The sequence below is a fragment of the Ctenopharyngodon idella genome, chromosome 24 (assembly GCF_019924925.1).
Source record: "Ctenopharyngodon idella isolate HZGC_01 chromosome 24, HZGC01, whole genome shotgun sequence".
NCBI lineage: Eukaryota > Metazoa > Chordata > Actinopteri > Cypriniformes > Xenocyprididae > Ctenopharyngodon > Ctenopharyngodon idella.
The window spans coordinates 14,513,753-14,537,078 of record NC_067243.1 but is presented as its reverse complement, the minus strand read 5'-3'; the positions used below and the strand labels follow the sequence as shown (position 1 = coordinate 14,537,078).

The window sequence follows — 23,326 nt, the reverse complement described above, 5'->3', positions numbered from 1 at the left end:
TAGTAGGTAACGACACCTAATATGAAGTGTAACCGGAAATTATTATGTACAATTGCTTTTGTTCTGTCTTATTATAGTGAAGTATGTAAATTGAAATGCAGCCTATGAATGTCTTTTCACTGCATACATCTTTGAATGCTTAGCTTTGTTACGTGAGGTGAAGAAATTCACAAATGTATCGCAAATTTTGTTTCTTGAAATAAATCACAGCAAAGTTTATAAAATGTGTCCGCTGGATTACTACTGCAGACAAATAATATTACATATATGACATAAGTCAAATTATGACATAAAAAATTGAAATTATGGCATAAAAGGCTGGAATTGAGATAAAAATAAAAAAATGTTTGACACCATCTCATAATTATGACTTGCCAATCTTTTTTACATGTGGCAGAAATAGGTTTCCATAAAAGGAACTTAAAACTATATATATATATATATATATATATTTATAAATATACAGTTGCATGAAAAAGTATGGGAACCACTTGCAGAATCTGTGAAAAGTGAATAATGAAAAAAAACGATGCTTCAGAAGGAAACACGACGCATTAAGAGTCGGGGGTGAAAACTTTTGAACAGGATGAAGATGTCCAAATTTTTCTTATTTTGTTGAAATATCATTTTTTTCTTCATTTAGTACTGCCTTTCGGAAGTAACAAAAGACACTTAAATGTTTCCTGGAAGACAAATTAAGTACAATTTACCTTGATCTTCAAATTCAAAAAGTTTTCAACCCCTGCTCTTAATGCATTGTGTTTCCTTCTGGAGCATCAGTGAATGTTTGAACCTTTTTTAATAGTTGTGTTTGAGTCCCTCAATTGTCCCCAGTGTGAAAAGATGGATCTCAAAATCATTCAGTCACTGCTGGAAAGGGTTCAAATATATAACAAAATCCTTGAAAACTGAAGAATCTGCAGGACCTGGAGGATTTTTCTGAAAAACAGAGCTCAGTTTAACTGCTCAGAACAAACAAGGGACTCATGAACAACCATCACAAAACAAAAAAACAGTCGTAGATCATCCAGGTAACCACACACAGTATTAAGAACCAATGGTTTTGCGTTTTGTGTGTGTGTGTGAGTCGATACAAGTCAAGCTGCAAGAAAATAAATCAAAAGAACTTATCCTGTTTGTATCCATTTTTATTTATCGCACGTTCAGATTTTTAGTACACAGACAGTGACAGCTTGTATATAGATGTACATATTACATAAACACATTATTTTTTGTAGTTGTCTTATGGCAAAGCAGGTTAAGAGTGACTCCTACTGTATCTTTAGACATATTTGTAACAACCAGCCCCCTTCCAGAAAGAAAACATCAACAACTTATTGCTTAATATAAAACAATGGCTAATCGTAACAATTGTAATCATATTATTAATAATAATACTCATTAAATCCTCACAAAAAGAGATGCAACACATGGTTAAATAAGAACTACTGTATTATAAAAAAGGAACTCAAGGGAAATCAAAAGTATAACAGTTCCACATGACAAGGCTAGTGGTACAGACCTATTTTTAGATTTACGCCCTAAAAACAGCGAATATCTACAGCGTAGAACATAGATCGAGAAGGTAAGGGTGCAAGGGAAGGCAGGTGTGGCAGGTCAAACTGGTGCGAGCCCTGATTTGAGTAAAGGTGATATGGGGCCACATCGACAATACTGTACAGCACTTTCAAAGGACATTATACATTCAGGGCCCTCGGGCGAAGATCAGGGATCGGGAAAAAAATGCACCTTTGAAAGGTGGGCATGCTCTTTATTTCTTAATAAGAGCTAACAACTGCATACTTCAGACAGGAAATCAAGGAAAACGACACAAACACGAGGTTGCATTATCAAAACTCATGCAAATCAATACCGGGGAAGAACATGTGTTTGTCCATTCAGTCTTTAGGAGGAAACCTGTCGCTATTTTGAATTTGACTTTCACCCTCCCACTTTGAACACCCTCCATTTGTCCTTTCGTTCCATCTCTCCCTCTCTTTCCTTTTTCACATTCACCGTTTATTCCGTTTCACGCATTCATCTTTCTCTTTGTACAGTATCTACAGTACTGCGCCAAGCTTTGCATGGAGTGAGGTCGATCACGATGCGTTGCCTGGGTCGATAGCCCTTTGGGAGCGACTGGAAGTGTCTGTGAGGGGCGGGGCACCTTGTTTTTGGGGGGTTGGGTTTGTTGGGGGGTGGGATTTGCCCTACATTCCGAGCTTGGAGCGACATGCTCCAGAAAGCCCCGCCCCTTACAGACAAACACACATGAAACGCCCCTGAAAAGTTGTAATTGTGTGCTTCCCGTTCGAGGAAGCCGTAGGAAAACTGACATTCAATAAGACAGAAAAGAGCGAGTGTGGAATGTAAAGTCAATGGTTGCTCCGCCCTCGTAAGTCCCACGTTAGCTGTTCCGGCCAATCGGATCTGAGCTCACGTCAGTCACCTCTGGAACTTAATTCTATTTCATTCATTTATTTGTTCGATCATTCATTTGCTCATTTTTTTTGTTTGTTCGCTGATTTGTTCATTCATTCATTCATTCATTCATTTTCCGTTCATTCATGTGATTGTTAGTGTTGCTTTTTTTTTTTTTTTTGCAGTTTGTATACATACATCAACAACAGATTTTTCCAATAATGGACCTTTTTCACAGACAGACCATTATTTTTTCTATTTTTTAAAAAAATGAATGTTATAACACTGTACTTTGTGTTATATTACTTGGCAATAAATTTCAGAAAAATAGTTCAAGCTGCTGCGTGAGTGTTTCTAATACAACGGGTTTGGAAGTGTGGCAGTCTTTCTAATCAATGTCTCATTATTTATTTTCCTACTATAAATTTTTCTTTTGCTATTGGAGCAAAGTGGAATGCAAAAAATTGATTTGTCGTACACAGCAAAATCTCCAGAGTTAAATCAGCTCTGCTCAGAGAACATATGGCCCCTCTCTTCATAGCGTTAAAATAACTCTGAAGCAGAGTTAAAGTTAATGAGATAATATGCTTTTTGTGGAGTTGTTTATTCAGATCTTGAGACATTTAATGTCTTTTATCTTCAGTTGATTTCATCTAAGGCTGTGGCTGGAAGTCATTTGTAGTTATTGTATTTCTCTTCAGTGATTCTGCTTGTTAACAGCAGGTGTTCATCACTAATGCTCAATCATAACTTAATGAATCACTTAATTATCTCATTAACTTTAACTCTGCTTCAGTGTTACTTTAACACTATATAGAGAGGGACCATATGTAATCTGAGCATAGTTGATTTAACTCTGGGGATTTTGCTGTGTAGTTTCCATTCACAACTATAAAAATGTACCCAACTATGCTGACTTCCACTTCTAAGAACCGTGTAAAAAGGTCCATTGAGAGAAAGGTCCATTGTAAAATAGCACAAAAAATAACTAAATGTTGATGTACAGATCTAAATGAGCTTGATTCTAATACATGTGAATCCTTCTGTCGTTTATGTGCAAGTTACATGTGAGTACAATAATTTTGTTTGTGTGTGTGTGTGTGTGTGTGTGTGTGTGTGTGCGAGTATATATGCATACAAAAGCTCTGTTACCTTGCAAAGCCCAGCCCTCATCGGAAAATGTACATGTGCATTCGTGTGTGCATTTGTATCAGTAGCTTTGGTATATTCTTCGTGCGGGGCTGGGTGCTGTAAGGGAAACGGGAGGCCTTGATTCTGTACCATTAACGAACTGCAAACCCTATCACACAGGCTTTGCCTCAGACGACGGTCCGGTTTGGTTTGGGTCAGAAGCTGATTGTCTATAAAAAAGAGATCGTACAGAACCGATCCCAAGCAAAGCCACTTTCATATGACAGTGAGTGCACACTAAAAGGGTACTTGTGTGGGACGGTATGTCATCTTTAATGAAGCAACACTTGATTTGAAAGTGAATGGCAAAATTATACACTCTAATAAAGTTTAATAATATTTTAAGGCAAATCAGTGGTCAAGTTATACTCCTACTTTTTAGCTTAAAACTGTTTTTCATGCTTCATTAACATTTCAAATAAGAAATAAAATCAAATTCAGCTCAAATAATAATAAAAAACTATCAAAAAGGTGATTCTTTCTTACAGTACGAGGTGATACATACATTCCCAGTGACTGAATGAGCTGAGATGATTAGCCGAAAGCTACTGTTTACTGGTTAAGAGATTTTCACCCTCTTCGACTATACAATCGCTTTTTGTTTTCGTTCATAATTGAGAGGGAGAGAATAACATGGTTCACTCATAAATCACCCTCTGATTTAAGAACCTTCCCTTCTTCTTTCTCTTGCTTTGTTTCGTCCTCTTCCTCAGGACCAACCCCCTCTACCTGCGACCCAATCCATCAGTTACTCCTCAAAGACTGTCATAGGACAGGAATGAGTGAGAGCAGGAGCTGATGGTATTTGTAGTTTTGTCATAGGAGAAGGTGAAGCCCAGAGGCAGCAAGCGAAGGGTGCAGAAATACTGACACATTGAGCGATAAGTAACCGTGTTATAAAATTGAGGGAAATCAAACACTGTTCTGATGGGGGAAATGACAGCAAGTCTTCATTTTACAGATTAAAGGAATAGTTCAACTCAAAATGAAAACCTCAAACTGAGGTTCTTCTAAACTCGCATGTTGTTTTTTTATTCCGTGGAACACAAAAACAGATGAATGTCCAAGCTGCTTTCTTCCATACAATGAAAGTGGATGGGGACCAAGTGCTGTCATGCTCATAAAGGGACAAAGCACTATACAAGCATCATAAAGGTGGTGCATATGACCTGTACACTATATGTCAGGTCTTCTGAAGCCAAATAATGGGGAAAAAAGTTAATATTCACTTTCATTATATGAAAAAAAAGCAGCTTGGGCTACAAATATTTAGTGTTCTACAAAGGAAATAAAGTCATACGGGTTTCTAAAGACAATTGGGTAATTAAATGATGAAAGTTTTTTCATTTCTGGGTGAAGTATTCCTTTATGAGGGCTAACACTGAAAAAACTGAGAGAAAGGACATAGAAAATGGCTGAGAAAGAAAGAATGAAAGCAGTATGAGACCTTCATTCTTCTCACGCCCTCCTTCCATGCCACGTCTCTCTAAATGTGTGCATGTGAGACGGTGCACGAGGGTTCAGCAGGACACTTCCATGGTGTGGCTGACCTGCCCAACTCCCTCAGTGCTATCTGAGTGTGTGCATGCGCGGTTGCGAGAACCATCCACGGAGCCGGCGCTGGTCAGAGAAGCCGTTCGTGAGCGAGCAAGACGGGTCATACTGGCTGAAGGCACTGAGAGAAAAAGAGAGAAAGAGAGATGAATAGTCATTTCATATCCACAGGGAAGTTCGTCTGGGCTGCATGATGTGTTGCAGAGGAGGCAGGGATGACATGCTTGAACTTTTGGTCGAAAATAATTTCAGCCTCAAGCTGATAACATTCCACTGCAAATACACCAGAATGACTCAAATCCAACTAAAAAATATCCAACCATAATCTTTATATCTAAATGCCTTTGTTTTCAGTGAAAAAAGTCATTTTCTTAATCAGTATTTTTCTTGTTTTTCCAGTAAAAAAAACAATATCTAAACATACCAAAGCAAAATTGTGTAGCAATTTCATTTTTATTTACATATTTTCAATTTAGATTTCATTTTCCTTATCCCATTTGAATATTTTAAACATAAACCAAAAAATTTTTTAAGATTTTTGATCAAAACAAGAAAAACATTTTGTGAATAGGGCAGGGGAATATATATATATATATGGGTCAATGACATGGTCTTTTTTTTTTGTTCAAAGGCCTTAATAATAATAAAAAACAAAGATATGACATCCAAAGTATGTAAGGTAGTACAACTAGATCACTTTTATTGAATCCAAAGGTTTTAATTATATTTTACTACATTTAAAGGTATTTTAAAGATTTTGAAGTGTCAAAAGGTCATTCGGTTTAACCGTCCAAAGGCCAATACAGTCATTTCATTTGTGATTAAAATATCTTAAAATGTAATAAATGTATATATTTTTTATTCTGGCATGATTTTATAACATCATATATCAACATAGTGCAAAATGGCATTAAAATTATGTGTAGAAGTCGTTGCTTTGTTATGAGAAAGAATGTCCAGAAAAATGAATTTCATTGATGTCAGTCGGAGTAACCGATATAAAGGGACCATTTTGGATCAAGTCATGTGGTCAATATCATGTGACAGGATGTGACATCATTCAGACACCTGCAAAGGACCACATGGTTGTGAAGCAAAGTAACTAACTCTCTCTTAACTATTTGAAAAATTCATGTTTTCACTTGCTCATACGCATGTCCAGAAACATCAGGTTATTCGGTACAACCGCTATAAAACATGGAAAATGTTGTAATATTTAAAAAATTTGTACTAAATATAAAATGATTGATTGTCTTTTGCTAGCTAGCCAGCAAGCTAACTAGCTAGCTAACTAGATATCAGCCTGTTAGCATTGTTTGTAAATATCGTCTTTCGGTATAACCAAAAGTGTCATTCAGTAAAACTGAAATTTTGGTTAAACCAAAAGACTTTTTTGGTGACATATTTTGTCCATCTTGTAAAAAATGACAAAAGCAGTGTTAATTGATTATAAAAAACCACAATCTCAATATTAACACTTAATAGAACTTCAAAATGAATTATATCTCCATTATGTTTTTGTTTTTTTACACTTTTAGAACATTATTCGTCAATGACCCATATATATATATATATATATATATATAAATATAGTCTTAATGTTTTATGCATTTTTGCTTCTCAAAGTGTCTTGTTTTATGGATGTTTAGATATTTGTACTGAAAACAAGAAAATACTGTAATTGACTTGACACTCATTCAAATAAATCAGAAAAACAAAATATCATGTAAAAATATATAAATATTATAAATATTTAAAATGTATATATATAGTAAGTATTTATAAAAAATATTAACTATATCAAATATAAAAGATCTTGCAGCCTACGAATCCTCTTTTAAAGGTGACATTTCAGGAAAAGTGCATATTTTTCTTTATTTGAAACTTATTCTAATATATAATATATATCTAATATATAATTCTAAGCTAAAAATTACATTTGATGCCATGTTTTTTAACTTAAGTTTTTGTTTTTTGATGTCTCAATTTCAAATAAGTGCCATGCAGAGAGCTTGAGAGCGCATTCAAAGCACATTTTTCCTCCAGAGGAAAAATCACTGATCAATAAAGGAAATAATGAATGAATGGAAATATCAGTCTGGGAAGGATAAATACAGAAACTAATCAAGGCCAATCAAAAAAGCAAGGGATTAGAAGACTAAACTACAGGTGTCATTTAAATAAGGAAGAGGGCAGGCGTGAACAGGAAGCAGGAAGTACCTGGCCCCCCACTCATTCTCCGATCCTTCATATAAGCAACTGAGAAAGGGCAGGAAAATACACATACAGTATAGATTATAACAAATACAACACCTCCACACAGACATTTATTCACATGCATACACTCACAACTGTCTCAAAATGGGCACACATGGGAGACACACAAAGGAGAAAGGACACACTGAAAACATTGGATCAGTTTACATTTGGCAGAGAAAAAATCATCAATTGAACTGATTTTGGTGCTGATTTGCCCTGAAACTTTTGTTAGTAAATACACTGATAATCAAAATGTTATTAAATGAATTAGACTTACTGTATCCCATTCCCTGCAGGAAGTACTTGAAAGCCTCTGTTAGTTTTCCAGGCTGTAAAATAAGAAAAATTTCATGTCACGTTCAACGAGGACTGTGACGACAATGTGTTTTTCTACAGTGAATAATTGGCTGCTGAGATCATGAAGTTATAAAAATTCAGTTTGAATTTAGTTTAACTTAAATTTTTCATTATGTATTGAAATATTTGATTTTAAGGACATTTTTGATAACTTCTGTACAATAAGCAATTCTGGCACAGTGTTGGGTCACCACTGTCATAGACTGATCTGAGATCAGACACGTCAAGCAGTCTCACCTGTGTAATTTGAGGCATTCCTCCTGAATCAGCCATCTGAAACAAACCAAATCCGTTTTTAATCATTTATTTCTGAAATTTTGTATAACAAAATGAAAAGTGTTGCCTCTATTTCTACAGTATGTTTGTTCGCTTGCCTTCAGGAATGTGGTGTTGGTTGGATCCAGCTTGGAGTTGCACTCAACCTAAGAATAAAAAGCATTTATACTGTTTTTAACAAACATATGTAAACATTTACATATGTACCAGGGCATTTAGACTTTTATATAAAGAAAAGGATAAAAGAAGTTCTTCAAAAGGCAGTTGAATGATGGGCAGATGGATGGTGTGATGGAGGGAGGATATAGCTACATATATATATATATATATACACACACACACACACACACAGTATGTATATGTGTTCTTGAGGTCTGACCCAGTTACAGCGGTACTGCAGAGATGAGTCATATTCCAGCACTAAGGAAAGACAGCTGCACAGATGCATTCGCCTGCAGGCTCTGTTCGGTCCAGCGCAGGCACTTTTGGAATGGGATGGGTGCCCTCTATCTAACATGTTCACGATTCTAATGGAAACTTCCACCACAAGTGCCAGTGGATGTGATACTGATGCTGGGAACACATCTTTCCTCTATGTGTACTTTCCCCAACCTATATTTTATTGTTTTTTTTTATCTGTCACTTTCTCCAGAAATTGAAGGAAAAGCTGTCAACTGATATTACTATTATTACTACTGTTATAAAATGGGAAATGCGTAGATGTGTCCACTGGTAGCATATTTGCTTTTCTGATCTCTCATTTGCTCAAAATCACTTTATTTTCCATGCCTTACTTATTATTTTCGTCTTAATCTCTTTCTCATCCTTCTGTTGTTTCGTCTGCTCCCACCTTTTCATCCTCCTCCTCTTGACCCAAATTACTCAAATCCGTCTTTTCTCTCTTATCCATCTTTTCCCCTACTTCATCGTGTCCCTCTTTTTCCTCATCTCTCACCCTGTGTGTCTGATGAGATGTGATGGGGCACTGACCCAGCTTTCATATGTTAGATTAAAGGACCATGGCACGGAGTTAAAAATATCCAACACACACAAGCTAGCAAAGCCTGGGAGATCAACCCTGGGACTAGTGCCATCTGCTCCCATGAGACAAATGGAGAAAGAGGGAGGGAAAAAAGGAGGTAAACAGAGGAGGAAAAAGGAATGCAGAGGGGATTGACCTGTCTCTGAATTAAAAAATGTGTCCTCGTTCGGCAAATATGACACAGAACGACAGGTTTATACAAAGATGGAAAGGAGAGACGTTTGGTAGGAGAAACAAATATATGAAACAAACGATGAGAAAAATATTTTTCCTCCCAAAATATCATACACAAAGACTCACCACGCCCTCCTCAGCCGGAGCATTATCACCAACGACCAGCATGACCGGGCACCTGCAAGAATGAGAATTGAGAATTTAGTCTGATCACACAGGAAACGTGAACACTAGACTAGTCAGAGTCAAATTAACACAGTCTTCACCTCAGGGTCTTCGCATTTAGCACAGAGCCACTGCGGTTCATTTCCAAATCCCTGCGGCTGGGGGGAAAAAAGGAAATTTTCAAAATAAGCATTTTTATTCAATGCATAGATTATGCATCAATTTCTATACATTAATGAGGCGGTGTGCAGTTACCTGTTGTACATATTCCAGAAGAGCTGTAGGTTAAACTGGTTGATGGTGTTGTTGATCTGTTGGCGGTAGTTTTGCACAATTTCTGTGTTGCTCATAAGCTCTTCCTGTAATTCAAATACAATAATAATGTTATGTTAGTTAAATATTTAGCTTGAGATTTCAATTTATCATTGGTATTTCTATTTTAAAAAATTATGTATTTACTACTATTTTAATTATTATTATTCATTCATAAGGTTACTCAATACTTGTACCCATAGTGAAACATAAGAAATGTAGATTCATTTACCTGGCTGAAGAGGTGAGCCAGGACAGTGTCTGGTAAAGCACTGGTGAGTCCTGACAATTTTGTGGCAGCCCAGTCGATCCATCCTTTCCCATTGGGGTCAATGTTGAGTAGAACCAAACCCTCCACAAAATCAGGAAAAATCAGCTACAGGAAGAGAGCACAGTTGAATTGTACTGAATGTGAATGAAAAGACCACTGACTAACATAAAATGTTGACATTTAGTACTAACAGCAAATTTGGTGAGGATGTAGGCACCAGCCCCAACTCCAATTCCCACAATGCTCTTGAAGCTATAGAAAAGAGAACATTGAGTAATTTAAATATGGGGATTTTAGGAATTGATATCATTACATTAGCATAACATATTTAATCTGACTCACCCAAAGTGTTGCACCACACTAGGAAGCATCCCAGCTAGCTGATCCATTGTGGGATACTGATACCTAGAAATAACAAGATCAGAAGAAATATATTATAAATTGATATCTTACGTACGGAGGCCCGCACATGACTTGCAAGAAAAAAAATTAAATCGTGCGCACGATTTACTAATTCGTTCCCTTGATTTACTAAATCGTACGGAGCCCCGGGCATGACATGCAGGAAAAAAATAGTAGGCTAAATCGTGCGCACGATTTACTATTTCGTTCCCTCGATTTACTAAAACGTGCGCACGATTTACTATTTCGTTCCCTCGATTTACTAAAACGTGCGCACGATTTACTATTTCGTTCCCTCGATTTACTAAAACGTGCGCACGATTTACTATTTCGTTCCCTCGATTTACTAAAACGTGCGCACGATTTATTATTTCGTTCCCTCGATTTACTAAAACGTGCGCACGATTTACTACTTCGTTCCCTCGATTTATAAATCATGCGCATCATTTATAAATCGAGGGAACGAAATAGTAAATCGTGCGCACAATTTAGTAAATCGATGGAACGAATTAGTAAGTCGTGCACACGATTTTACAGAGCCCTGCACATGACATGCAAGAAAAAAAAATTAAATTGTGCGCACGATTTACTAATTCGTTCCCTCGATTTACTAAATCGTGTGCACAACTTACTAATTCGTTCCATCGATTTACTAAATCGTGCGCACAACTTACTAATTCGTTCCATCGATTTACTAAATCGTGCGCACAACTTACTAAAATGTGCGCACGATTTACTATTTCGTTCCCTCGATTTATAAATGATGCGCATGATTTATAAATCGATGGAACGAAATGGTAAATTGTGCGCACGTTTTAGTAAGTCCAGGGAACGAAATAGTAAATCGTGCGCACATTTTAGTAAATCGAGGAAACGAATTAGTAAATCGATGGAACGAATTAGTAAATTGTCCACACGATTTAGCCTACTATTTTTTTTCCTGTATGTCATGTCCAGGGCTCCCTAATATCTTCAGTTACATGGCTCTCTGGAATACTTGATTCTGATTAATCAATCGCGGCATTAATATCAATTCGCTCATCCGTAGGCGCTGCTTTCATGTCTCTCGTTTCACTCTGCGGACTCGCGCGCTTTTGTTTCATCCAAACGCAACTGGCGCCATCTTGAGTTTCAGTTATCGACTGTAGTGAAAATTACCTCAGAGGATTAATTTTACTGTAATATTGACGCGGTGTTCGTCTTGTTGCTAGGCCAACTGTTGATTGCGCGTTCTTCTTAGCGGAGGCTTTAAGATCATATATAGGTAAGATTATTAATAATTTGAACTCAAATCAATATTTCATGTCCACGTATTAATTTATTTGGCGAGTAGACATGCAATATGTGGGATAATGTACCTTACCGTACATTACAATACAATTATTTATTTATTTAACGTTAACCTGTTACCTGTCACCTGCCTTTTTGAGCATAAATCTGAACTTAAAAGGTTGTAATTCACGAATGCTTTGGAATACATCACTAAGGTTGGTCTCTGTAAAGAAGATTGTTGCAGTGATGGTTAACTGCTGACAGTTAACAGTCTAAAATGATTATTTTTCCTTAACGATTGACTGCCTGTACATATATTCCTTATTTATTCTGTGTGTAAAATGGCTTATACTGGTATATATGTGCATTCATCACACCCTTGTGGCATCTGGGGGGCACCAATGTGCTGGCCTGGGGCATCCACGTGGCACACCACAAAATGCTTCGTGATCTCCTGCATGTCTTCATTGTGGAAGAAGGTGTTGAAGCACAGCTTGTCTGAAAGAGAGCGAGACATTGTAGCCCTTACAAAAACGTATTGTGTTGTTACCTTGGTAAAATGATGGTATCAGGTGGTACATATAGTGTGGTACATTGATATAAAGGCTATATAATGTAATGGTACAGAATGATTATGTTCCTATACCGTGCCTGTGGTATTTACATCGTACATCTCCAACAACCATATATAATACATTGTTAACCCAGAATCCATTGGATCCCCTTTCGTAACATCGTACATTATATAACATTACTGATTATAAAAGAATACTTCAAATTTGGGGCAGTTCTGTAAATCGTTTTCTCTGTCCGCTCATCTCTCCTGTCAGAATCATTGGCCTACTTAGATCATAAAATGAACAAACAAAACAACTTCAGTGTTCTAGCTAACTGCTCAAGCGGCACTAATAACTCATTTTAGATCATGCCATCTCCCTAATCAACATCAAATGGTATTTTGGCAGGTCTTCAAGTTATTTAAAGGAATAGATAGTCCCAAAATAGTGACTCATCCTTATGTCGTTCCAAACCCATATGCTGTTACCTGTTCAGTGGAGTACAAAAGTAGAAATTTTGGAAGTCGTCCATATAACTTTTGTGCTTTATTATAATCTGAATCCATCTGAATCACTCTTCTGAATCCAAAATCCAAAAAGAATACAACATACAGGTTTGCAACGACGTGAAGATAAAGTAAATTTATTTTTAGATGCACTATTCCTTTAATGGATTTAATGAATGAACAAGTTCCCAGAAAAACTCACTTCTGAAATTGGATTTCTAAAGTTGAGATTCCTCATGGTTTTGAACCAAAAACTTGCATTCTTAAAGGTCGTGGCATGAATCATACCCGAGCTTCTCTACCCTGTAGTGAATGAACCGATTTTTTTCATTCCGTCCCAGCTGTATTGCTCACTTTGCATTTTTTATATAGGCCAGTGTTTCCTTTCGGTCTATGTCACTCGCTCGCTCTCGCTCTCTTGCACTGAGTCATGTTTTGTGATGGAAGGATGGCCATGCATACTAATACATGTATCTGCAGCAGAGAGGAGAGTCAGAGTTACTCTATGCCGCAGTGCTGACCTTCCCCACTACCCTCCCCAACACTGCATGATGGGTATGTTTTTGTGACCTACATATTTCTCTCACTCTCTTTCTCGCACTGCATAAGAATAAGAACCGGCAGACAATAACACACTTCAGGAATAGATAATGAGGAATGGGCTGATAAGGGGAGGAGGAGAGGAAAGGATTAGGTGGAAAGAGGAAGGAGAGAGAGGAGCAGTAAAGTACAGGAGTGATAAAAAGAGCTCTCGGCCAAGGTTACGAGTCATTTAATTCAGGCACATTAACGAAATGTGGAATTCAATATCAAGGTCAATAGCGACTCTGCCGCCTTTGTTCTGCTGAGTCTGACCCATAAATGGATCTAATGTTCCTTATCATGCCATAGATTAAATTCCCATAATTCATATTTAGTACAAACATTATTTTTGATTTTAATAGATATTTATTCCCCTTTGTTTATAGCAACTAAAAAGCTACAAAGAATAAAATATATATATATATATATATATATATATATATATATATATGTTCAAAATGTTAATAATTCTTAACGGTTTAAATCACCAAAAAATGAAAATTATCCTATAATTTACTCACCCCCAAGCCATCCTAGGTGTATATGACTTTCTTCTTTCAGTCTAACATTAAAAAATTTTAGTTATATTAAAAAATATTCTGGCTCTTCCAAGCTTTATAATGGGAGTGAATAGTAACCAATATTTTGAAGGCCAAAAAAGCACATCCATCCATCATAAAAGTAATCCATAATCAAAAAAAAAGTAATCCTTCTGAAGTGAAGCAATGCGTTTTTGTAAGAAAATATCCATATTTATCATTTTATAGGCTATAATCACTAGCTTCCAATTTAGTCCGTCCAAGCGTTCCTCATGTTCTGGCATATGACGTAGGATGTAGGAGTAGTGTAAGCTTAGGTGAGAGTAGACACTAATAGGGCTAGTCAACAAACTCGAGTTCTTTCAATATTTCTCTTTAAAACGTCTCGTTTTGGACTTCTAATTCGTGACCAGCGTTTTGTTTTGTGTCTATCCTCTGCACTTCCCATGTTCATCAATATGTCATGCGTCAGGTCAAAGTTCACTTTTCTGCCGGAATCGACTCGCGTACGGAAGCCAGTGATTCTAGTTTAAAAAGTTATAAATATGGATATTTTTCTTACAAAAACACATTGCTTCGTTTCAGAAGGCCTTTATTAATCCCCTGGAGCCGTATGGATTACTTTTATGATGGATGGATGTGCTTTTTGGGGCTACAAAATCTCAGTTACTATTCACTCCCATTATAAAGCTTGGAAGAGCCAGAATATTTTTTAATATAACTCCGATTGTGTTAGACTAAAAGAAGATAGTCATATACACCTAGGATGGCTTGAGGGTAGGGATGTGACGGTGAGAAAATTTTCCCACCGGTTAATCCACATGTGACAACACCGGTAATACCGGTGTCACCGGGGGGCGGGGCCTCTACCTCTTTTTTTTTTTTTTTTTTTTAAACCGCTTATGGGGCCGTTCACATATCGCGTCTAAAAACGCGTGGAAAGCGCGGCCACGTCGCTTTCTCCTTGTTTCCAAAGCGCTTGCGCTCCTGTGGCGTCTGTCGTTGCTATGCAACCATGAACCGCGCTCTCCGCGACGAGGAATGTTTTTGACATGAAAAATAAAAACCCGCCCTGTACAGCTATGATCAGCTGTTCGGCTGAGCTTTCGATGTTTTGTTACGGAAAGGCCGACTTTCACTTTCAAATTAACGGCAATTGCTTGAATGGTGGGTTACTCTTACTGAAAAACACTCGACAAAACGGACATTTTGTCATAATTTGTGTGTGTTATGGCTCGTTAAGAGCAGAAGAGAACTCGATACTGGCGCGCGCACGTTGTGCGTTCTCTTTTGCCTTGTCGCGCTTGAATGGTTTAAAAGCATTAGCATGAATAAGAGCTTGATCATATAACGCAGAAAACGGATACTACGTTAATTGTATTAAATGCAAATATTTTTAACGCGTTAAAGTGAAAAAAAAATAAAATAAATTAACCTCGGTGCCGCGGTGGGCAAGTGATGAAACCGGTGTTGCGACTGAACACCGGTAACACCGACTACCGTAGCAAGCCTACTTGAGGGTGAGTAAATTATGGGATAATTTTCACTTTTGGGTGAACTAACCCTTTAATTATATATAATTTAGCTTTTTATTTACTTATATTTATTTTCATATGTAATCATTTATATATTATATAAGTATAATTATTATACACATACATTATTTTTAATAAATACATATATATATATATATATATATATATATACACACACACATACACACATATATAAACGATTAAATGTATTCTAATAAACAAAATACAATTAATACATAATATTCAAATAAACTAATATATCTTTTTTAATTCTCTATAAACAAAAAAATCCTTTGTGTCTGAGTTTTTGCACCATCACATATGTGGCGCTGAGATCACCTGCCACCTGAGATCAGCTTCGTCTCACACTGCATGCAATCTGTTAACAGAACTGATAAACTGCAGTCAGCTGGCATCCAAATTACAGCTCTGATCACAGCCCACACACATCACTTCCAGAGGGCTGCTCTTTGAACAAGCACAAATGCAAAAATACACACACTAACACACAAGCATCTCTTGTTGGTTGTGGAGATGGAGAAATTAACTCTAGGTCAATGCGTGGAAACAGATGGTGTACCAAGATTGAAATCGTGCAGTGCGTGTTGCTTTGGCTATTGGAGAGCAATGTGCGTATAGTTTACCTTTGCACACAAACGCACACAAAAAAAAACTCTGTTTACTTACGGTTGAGCCCAACATCATGGTAGGTCAGGATAGCTGGCTTGTTGCCCTTGGGAGCCCCGCGGATCACCACGTGCAACATCCCATAAGGCGTTTCAATGTCATGTTCCTACAACAACAACAACAAAAAAAAAATTCAGTAAACAGTCTGAGAAGATCCAGGCCGGACTTAATAACCACTGACTAGAAATGGATCACTTGAGAGGTCTGAACAGTACTCGCATATTACCATTTTATTCAATTTTAATTAATTACCAAAGTGCAGTCAAGTAAATTGGGCCACTTTTTGACATTGGAATGAGATTGGCCCCTGATTCCAGCCTGTATGTTGTAGGTAAACACAAGCTAAAACATTTAAAACACATATTTTGTTGTGTAAAACACAATTGACTGCTAAAATTTAAGCAGGTAAAGAAAAAACAAGACTAATATCTCATTAAGCATCTCTGATCCTAGATTGACTGCACACGGTCATGTAACACAGTTTTAATTGGCTGTTCCAAAGGCATTTTAATCTGACCCACATTTAGTCCAAGCGGAGAAGCGATGAATGTATGTTTTTTTTTTTTTTTTTTTTCTTGTCCGGAGGATTATTTCAGCATCTCTAGCTTTCCAGAGTTATGCACAAATCCTAGCAGACACCTCGCAGGCAGCCCACTTCAGAGCTTTATGTAGATCCACCGAGAGACGGCAAATAAATCTCCTGTGGGGTTTAAGCGCCTGTCATTTGGTGTTTTTGATGTTGGAAAATTCGTGGAAGGTCAGACCATATGCAAATGGTCTCCGTGTGTGTGCACGAGTTTAGGACAGCTGTTTGTGTCTGTGTTTAGGTCCAAATTAAATCTCGTGGCAGCTGTCACTGTGCCGCAAAACACTGAGCATGTTTTCTAGGGAGATAATATGCAACAAACACTGACAGGATAAATAGGAATTTTGACCTAGATTCAACAATGTTACACAAATATGGGGCAGAAAATAGTAAAGCTGTGCATCATAATCTCACGAAATGCTCTTGTAGCTGCTCATTTTTCAAGCTCAAGGTCACACAACTGTCCTTGTAGGATTTTTATGATTAGACTGCAAGATTTATCATTATTACCACATGCACAGACACTCGTTTCTGAACACACACACACCAGGTTACTGCAGAGGTACATTAGAGTGCACGTTTCACCCGTGTCAGTGTGTTAGTGTGTCAGTGCAAATGGCCACCTCACACATGACTGGACGTTTCTGCAGAACTCAGAATCCCAAAATCACAAATACATGATTTAGACAAAACAATTATTGTCTATATCATCATCTTCTTTTTCGTTTTTTTCCTTTTTGGTATTAATTTAATCCTTTTTTACTATTAATTAGTTTTATTCAATTTTATGATGGTTTTATTTTGATGTTTTTAGTATAATAATTGGCTATTATAAATTAAATAATTTGACATTATTACCATAGAATGATATTAGCCATCAGGAATGTATAAATATGCAACAATTACAGAATTACCAGTTCAGTAGGTCAAGCTAGTTATTTCTGACCACATAGTAAACAACAATTTATTTAACCAGCTAAGCACTTAAGAATTATAATATAGCATACAAAACATGTTACAAATTTTTTTTAGCTGTTTATTATTAGCATTCTATCTCTTATTCTCTATTTACATTCTTGTAATCACAGATATCCCACTCACCCCGTCCCAGCACTCCGGCATGGCTTCTTAGAGATTGTGTACGCTTGCTTAGAGTATATGGAGCAGGAAAAAGACAAGGTCCTCTCCAGGCAATAGGACTCGGATGCAGGGAACCAGAGAGATGCTGCAGTTGCTACGGTGTCTCTTTGTCTCTCCTTGTCAAGGGAGTTTTGCAGTGCTGCTGTCCCCTCCCCCAGCACATTTAATACCCCACCCCTGCCCTCTCATCGGCTGACTGCAAAAAAAAAGGCTGCCTGTGATTGGCTGAGCTTTGTGTCAGTCTAAATCTGTTGTGTTTTGTCTGTATTTGTCCCATATTTTCTATCTTTATCTTCCGCGTACTCATAAAGGCTTTTAATAGGGCTATTAAATTGCAATTTAGCAGCGATATAGTGCTTGATTCTCTGTGAATAGAGGGTATCGTTCAAAAATGAGTCATTATTTACGAATTACTGCTTCTACTTGTGCAAAGAATATTATTATTAGAGAAAGACGCACAGAGTGAAATGGGCCAGGTCAAATAAATGCCAGTGAAGGTTTTATAGCAACACACTCAATGTGACACGCGTCGTGTATGTGACAGCGTCTGCGTACGTGTGCTCCGATATGAACACGTGATGGAGTGCTGAGACATGAACACATGAGGCACATGGCCCACTTCTGAAATGAGGATGTATTTACATGTGCTGTATTCTGTAGTAAACTACCTCTGTTTGAATTTTCGATACACTTTTTCAGTCAAAGACTGTGGCCTGCAGACTCGACTGCGTATTTTAAATGCACATGTTTTTTCTCTGTGTACGTGCAGCATTAATCCCTTTGTGGCTGACTGGCTTTTGCTCGCTTAAATGCACAACCTCTATCTCCTCCTCTCAATTGCAGATCTTATACTTGGGTGTAAAAACAGTTGCATTGTCATTGTCAAAAAAGGATGGACTCTGCCCACCACATCACACCACACACACAAATAAATGCTAACAGGTTTTTAGTGATTAATCTTTTGTAACAGACATTTGTAGAGTACAAACAAATTAAATCAAGAATTTGTGGCAACTACAATTTGGTATAATGGTTACCCCATTCCCAATACAAATATACAGTAGTAAACTGATAGAATAGAATGTACCTTGAATGCACTGCAAGTTGCACAAAAGCCTCACAAAATGAGCCATTTAATCTTCTGAGGTGTATTTTTGGTTCTAAAATATTATTATTTAGAATATAGGAGCCTCCGAGCCTGTATTTTAAATGTATTTTAGAAACAAAATTTTATTTTGAAGAAAATGCATTTCTATTGGTTGTGTTAAAAGACGTAGCTTATATGACAAAACATTCACACTGCCAGTTTTTGGGATTGACAACTGCATTTACTTACAGGTTTGAGTCTTGAAATGTCCCGTTCACACAGCATCTTACAGTATATGCAACAGAAGTCAAGCCCGTATTCTCTTAAAGGGATAGTTGACCCAAAAATGGAGATTCTGTGATCATTTACTCCCCCTCAAGTTGTTCCAAACCTGTATACATTTCTTTGTTCTGCTGAACACAAAGGAAGATATTTGCAGGAATGTTTGTAACCAAGCAGATCTCGCCCCCCTTTTACTACCATAGTAGGGGGAAAAAATACTATGGCAGACAATCTACTTGGTTACGAACATTCTTCCAAATATCTTCCTTTTGTGTTCAGCAGAACAAAGACATTTATACAGGTTTAGAACAACTTGAGGGGGAGTAAATGATGACAGAATTTTCATTTTTGGGTGAACTATCCCAGTAACCATAGCGATTGTGACCAAAGTAATATTAAAAATGGTGATGTCCAAAAAACTGAAAAGTCAAGACTTTTAGCATAAGAGTCTAATCGAATTCGTCAAATATTCATTAACCGATTGCTGCTTTTATAGGATGGAGAGCGTAGCATTTCAGTCGCACGTAGCACACAAAACTGACAGGAGCAGCTCTGGTGGACAACAGTGACTGGATCTAGAACCTTCAGATGACACATAGATTATATCTCCATCACCGTAAGTTACCAAAACTACACATGAAAACCTACAACACAAGTTAGACGTGTGTTTGTGCAGCACAGAGCGGCTCTCTCACGCTGTATGATGTGACAGGCAACTAGTTGTCCAGTCTGGTTCACACAGCACGTGTTTTCCGAGAGTGCGGTTGTGAATCCTGAAAATTTACGGGTGTAATTTTGGTGATATAATGCTGTTGTCACTCCTGTAAATAACTGAACTGTGTGTGAACGTAAACGTATTATGGACTCACATACAGAACTGACAACCGTATGCTGCTGCTGTGTGATTGTGGCAAAAGAGTCGGAATATGTTTGGTTTATTAACTTTCGGTCTTGTCTGTATTAGTGGTGACAAAAATGCATTTCACCATGCAATTAAAGTGGTTAAACTAGGGCAACATATTTTGGGTTTTGCAAAAATATATTATTTTTTTTAGTATGGCTGCCTGGAGTGCTGTATTGACCAATTGGACTGTGTTGCCAAACCAGAACTATCTGTTTTATGATGTGTCATTTCTTTCTTTCTTTGTACATCTTTTTTATTTTTTTGTTGCTTGCCATTAGGTAACCGTATTGTGTTAGCAAACACCTATTTAATTATCTGTTCTCCATCACAATTAAAACCTCTCACTTGATGAGTGTGCGGATTACAAATCCTATCATCTCCAGCCCCATCCGCTGTTTGGATTTCACACTGTTTTATTCAAATTCTCTCTGTGATTTAGTCCTATTTCTGTCAAAGGTGTGAAGAGATGATGGAAACTGTGAGACAGAGATAAAACTGAGGTAATGAAGTTCTCATACCTCAAACTTTTATCTCAGATTTCAACTTCAATTTGATGTCTGAAACTGAGTGTAACTCTTAGAGCACATTAAAATCTGGACATCTAATGTATTATTATATTATATTATATTATAGATGCACCAATGTATCGGCTAACAATCGGTATCAGCCGATAAAAGCTATCCGCTTGTTAAGTCGTGACATAAGGAACACCGTTTCTGGGTCCAAGCCTCAACTCGTTTCACATGAAAATGGCATCTCCACGGCCGTTTATGAGCGCTATTTATTCATTTATTTAACATTTATTAAAGTTAAACGTTTAAAATACTTACAGTCTACACAACAGTCTCCGTGCTCACAGCTTCACAGACATTAATATTTTAACTTTTTATAAAAGATGAATCACTGTCTGGCCATCTGGGATTTTGGTATGGAGACAAAGGTTATGATTATAATTTTTTGGAAGCATTACACCACATCGTGTGTGTATATTAGCACTGTTTGTTGTTTTCTTGTGGAATGAGATAGCGCGTTTGGACCCGGAAGCGCTGCAGCGTGACGTCAGACTTAACAACCGAATTATTATCACTATCAGCCATCGGCCGATTGTTTAAAAACTGCCGATGGTCAGGGCCGATTATATCCTGTCAATCAAAAACGGTGCGGAAAGATGTATTCAGACTGCAACTCATACATACTGTGTGTGAAGAAAATCACTCTTGTGTTGAATTTTAACTCATTAACAGTTTAAAAATAGTGATGTTAAATCAGGCTCTTTTTGACCCTATGAATCACCCGTAGTTCAAGCCAGGGTTGGCGGGTCTGTTTTCTTTCCTACATCAAATATTATTTGTAGCACCTCCCATTCAATAATCGCAAAAAGATTTGTGCTTTATTGCTTCTAATCAGAATTAAAGTTTCCGTTTTCAAATTCTGTCCATTTTATCATGAAATTCAAAAAATAAATGGCGTTTTGACGCTCTTAAATGTGACATGTCAGATCGCTGTAATGCCTCAGTTCAGGCGGCAGCTCGGAGCGCGAGTCTTTTCTTCCTCTTCAATACAAGTTATATCTCAAAAAACAGGTATGTTTAAATATATTGTACAACTTACCAGAATGTATCATGTCTCAAGTAATCACTTTATTTGTGTTTCAACCGCGGAAAGACGTCAATAAAACAGCTTGTGAACAATATGTCACATCATGTCAAATTTACCTCAGGAATGTTTTCCAGTGTTCACGGTTCCTTAGCTATCTACATATTAAAAAAAAACACTAGAGACGAGCTTATTTACTGTTAATTATATGTTTGTGTAAATGCCATGAAGACAACAAGTGCTTATGAAAACTAAGCATGATACTAAGTTTTATACATTTCAGTTTTTATTTGAGTGTAATTATTATATCTGAAAATAAACAGCAGCTGAATATAATACCCCTGCTATTAATTGTAACCTCTAATATTGTAGTGTACCAAATAAGAGGGTTCCCTGTATAGTTTGCAACATTATTTGGGAGAGATTTTTTTTTTCCTTAAGAAAAACCAAACTATCGGTATCGGCATTGGCTGATATCATTCTGAATAATCGGCTATCGGTATCGGCAGAGAAATTTAGTATTGGTGCATCTCTCTGTATTATATTATATTATATTGTACAATAAGACCAGAAATGTGCATTACAAATTTAAATAGGGTCCATTTTGATGTCATATTAATTTTAAAGAGATTTATGTGAATTAAAATGTAAAATTCACAGCTATAATAAAGGTAATCTGTCCAGAACGGTTAAACTACTAGTTTTAACCAGCAGGCTGGTACTGCAGGTTACTGTCAGTGCTCTGAAGTGGATATTGATTGAAGCTGTACTCAGGAAGGTCATAGCAACACTGCCATGTCTTTCATTTTTTCTCTCATGCTCTCATTAATTGTTAGCGCTCTCTTACCAAAAAAACAACAACAACAAAACAATACGCTGTCTTTAATCATCAAATGCCAAAAAGGAATAATGACGCTATGTTAACCACACCATTTTAAATCTGACATCTATGGCTCAAAATCCCTCATAGATGGGCTGTTTAAATGTAAATCATAAGACAACATCAAATATGAACAGGAAAAGTCACAGTACCTTCCAATCTCCTGCAGCTACAAAGGTTTCGCAGTTTTCCTGCAGGAACACAAAAAGGTCAGGTTCATCAAAGCCAAAGTACATTTGTTTTTAATGCTATCACAATAAAATAAGCATTTGGAGCAACACTCTGCAAGGTCCCGTCACCGAGGAAAGGTTTCTGTGATGGAAACAATTACTTGAGATGTTATGTCTGGTGTTTTTTCAGGGGTATAAAGTACTGAGAAATGATACTTAAGTTAAAGTATAGATACTGTCAAAATTTTAATCAAAAACCAAAATATCTAGCTAAAAAAAACTGGAGTGAAAGCAAAATGTTTCCAAATTTATTTACATCACTATGACCCACTTTTAAGGTCTAAATGGATCTCTAAGGAGAAAAGTGTATAATTTTCTCCTTGGTAATGTAAATAAGAAAAAGTGCATTTATTTTAAATTGAGTAAAGTAAAAATGCCCTTAAATAATACTAAGTATAATAATAAAGTATAATTACTCGAGTACTTTACACCACTGGTTGTTGTTTCACTAGACATGGTTGGTTAGTATGTAGGTGGTTAAACTGGCTTCAGATCAGCAGCTATTTATGGAAAGATAAA

General features: G+C 36.9%; 1 protein-coding gene across 7 annotated transcripts in view; it reads right to left on the bottom strand.

The window, feature by feature from the left end:
* Window positions 1-1,127: 1,127 nt before the first annotated feature.
* The window catches only part of ndrg4 (NDRG family member 4), a 36,017-nt gene continuing 13,818 nt past the window's right edge, over window positions 1,128-23,326 (bottom strand). For 4 of the 7 annotated variants that reach the window (XM_051883472.1, XM_051883474.1, XM_051883470.1 and 1 more), the window contains 14 exons: window positions 22,730-22,768; window positions 16,103-16,208; window positions 12,074-12,194; window positions 10,365-10,427; window positions 10,214-10,274; window positions 9,984-10,127; window positions 9,695-9,798; window positions 9,541-9,597; window positions 9,401-9,452; window positions 8,157-8,204; window positions 8,020-8,055; window positions 7,703-7,754; window positions 7,387-7,425; window positions 1,128-5,287 (listed from right to left, as the gene is read on the bottom strand). In XM_051883472.1, the coding sequence (XP_051739432.1) occupies window positions 5,133-5,287; window positions 7,387-7,425; window positions 7,703-7,754; window positions 8,020-8,055; window positions 8,157-8,204; window positions 9,401-9,452; window positions 9,541-9,597; window positions 9,695-9,798; window positions 9,984-10,127; window positions 10,214-10,274; window positions 10,365-10,427; window positions 12,074-12,194; window positions 16,103-16,208; window positions 22,730-22,768 (1,077 nt within the window). In that variant the 3' untranslated portion in view covers window positions 1,128-5,132. Of the gene's footprint in view, window positions 5,288-7,386; window positions 7,426-7,702; window positions 7,755-8,019; window positions 8,056-8,156; window positions 8,205-9,400; window positions 9,453-9,540; window positions 9,598-9,694; window positions 9,799-9,983; window positions 10,128-10,213; window positions 10,275-10,364; window positions 10,428-12,073; window positions 12,195-16,102; window positions 16,209-17,789; window positions 17,958-22,729; window positions 22,769-23,326 lie in introns of those variants that run through there. The other 3 variants (XM_051883475.1, XM_051883471.1, XM_051883476.1) reach the window with 3 other exon arrangements.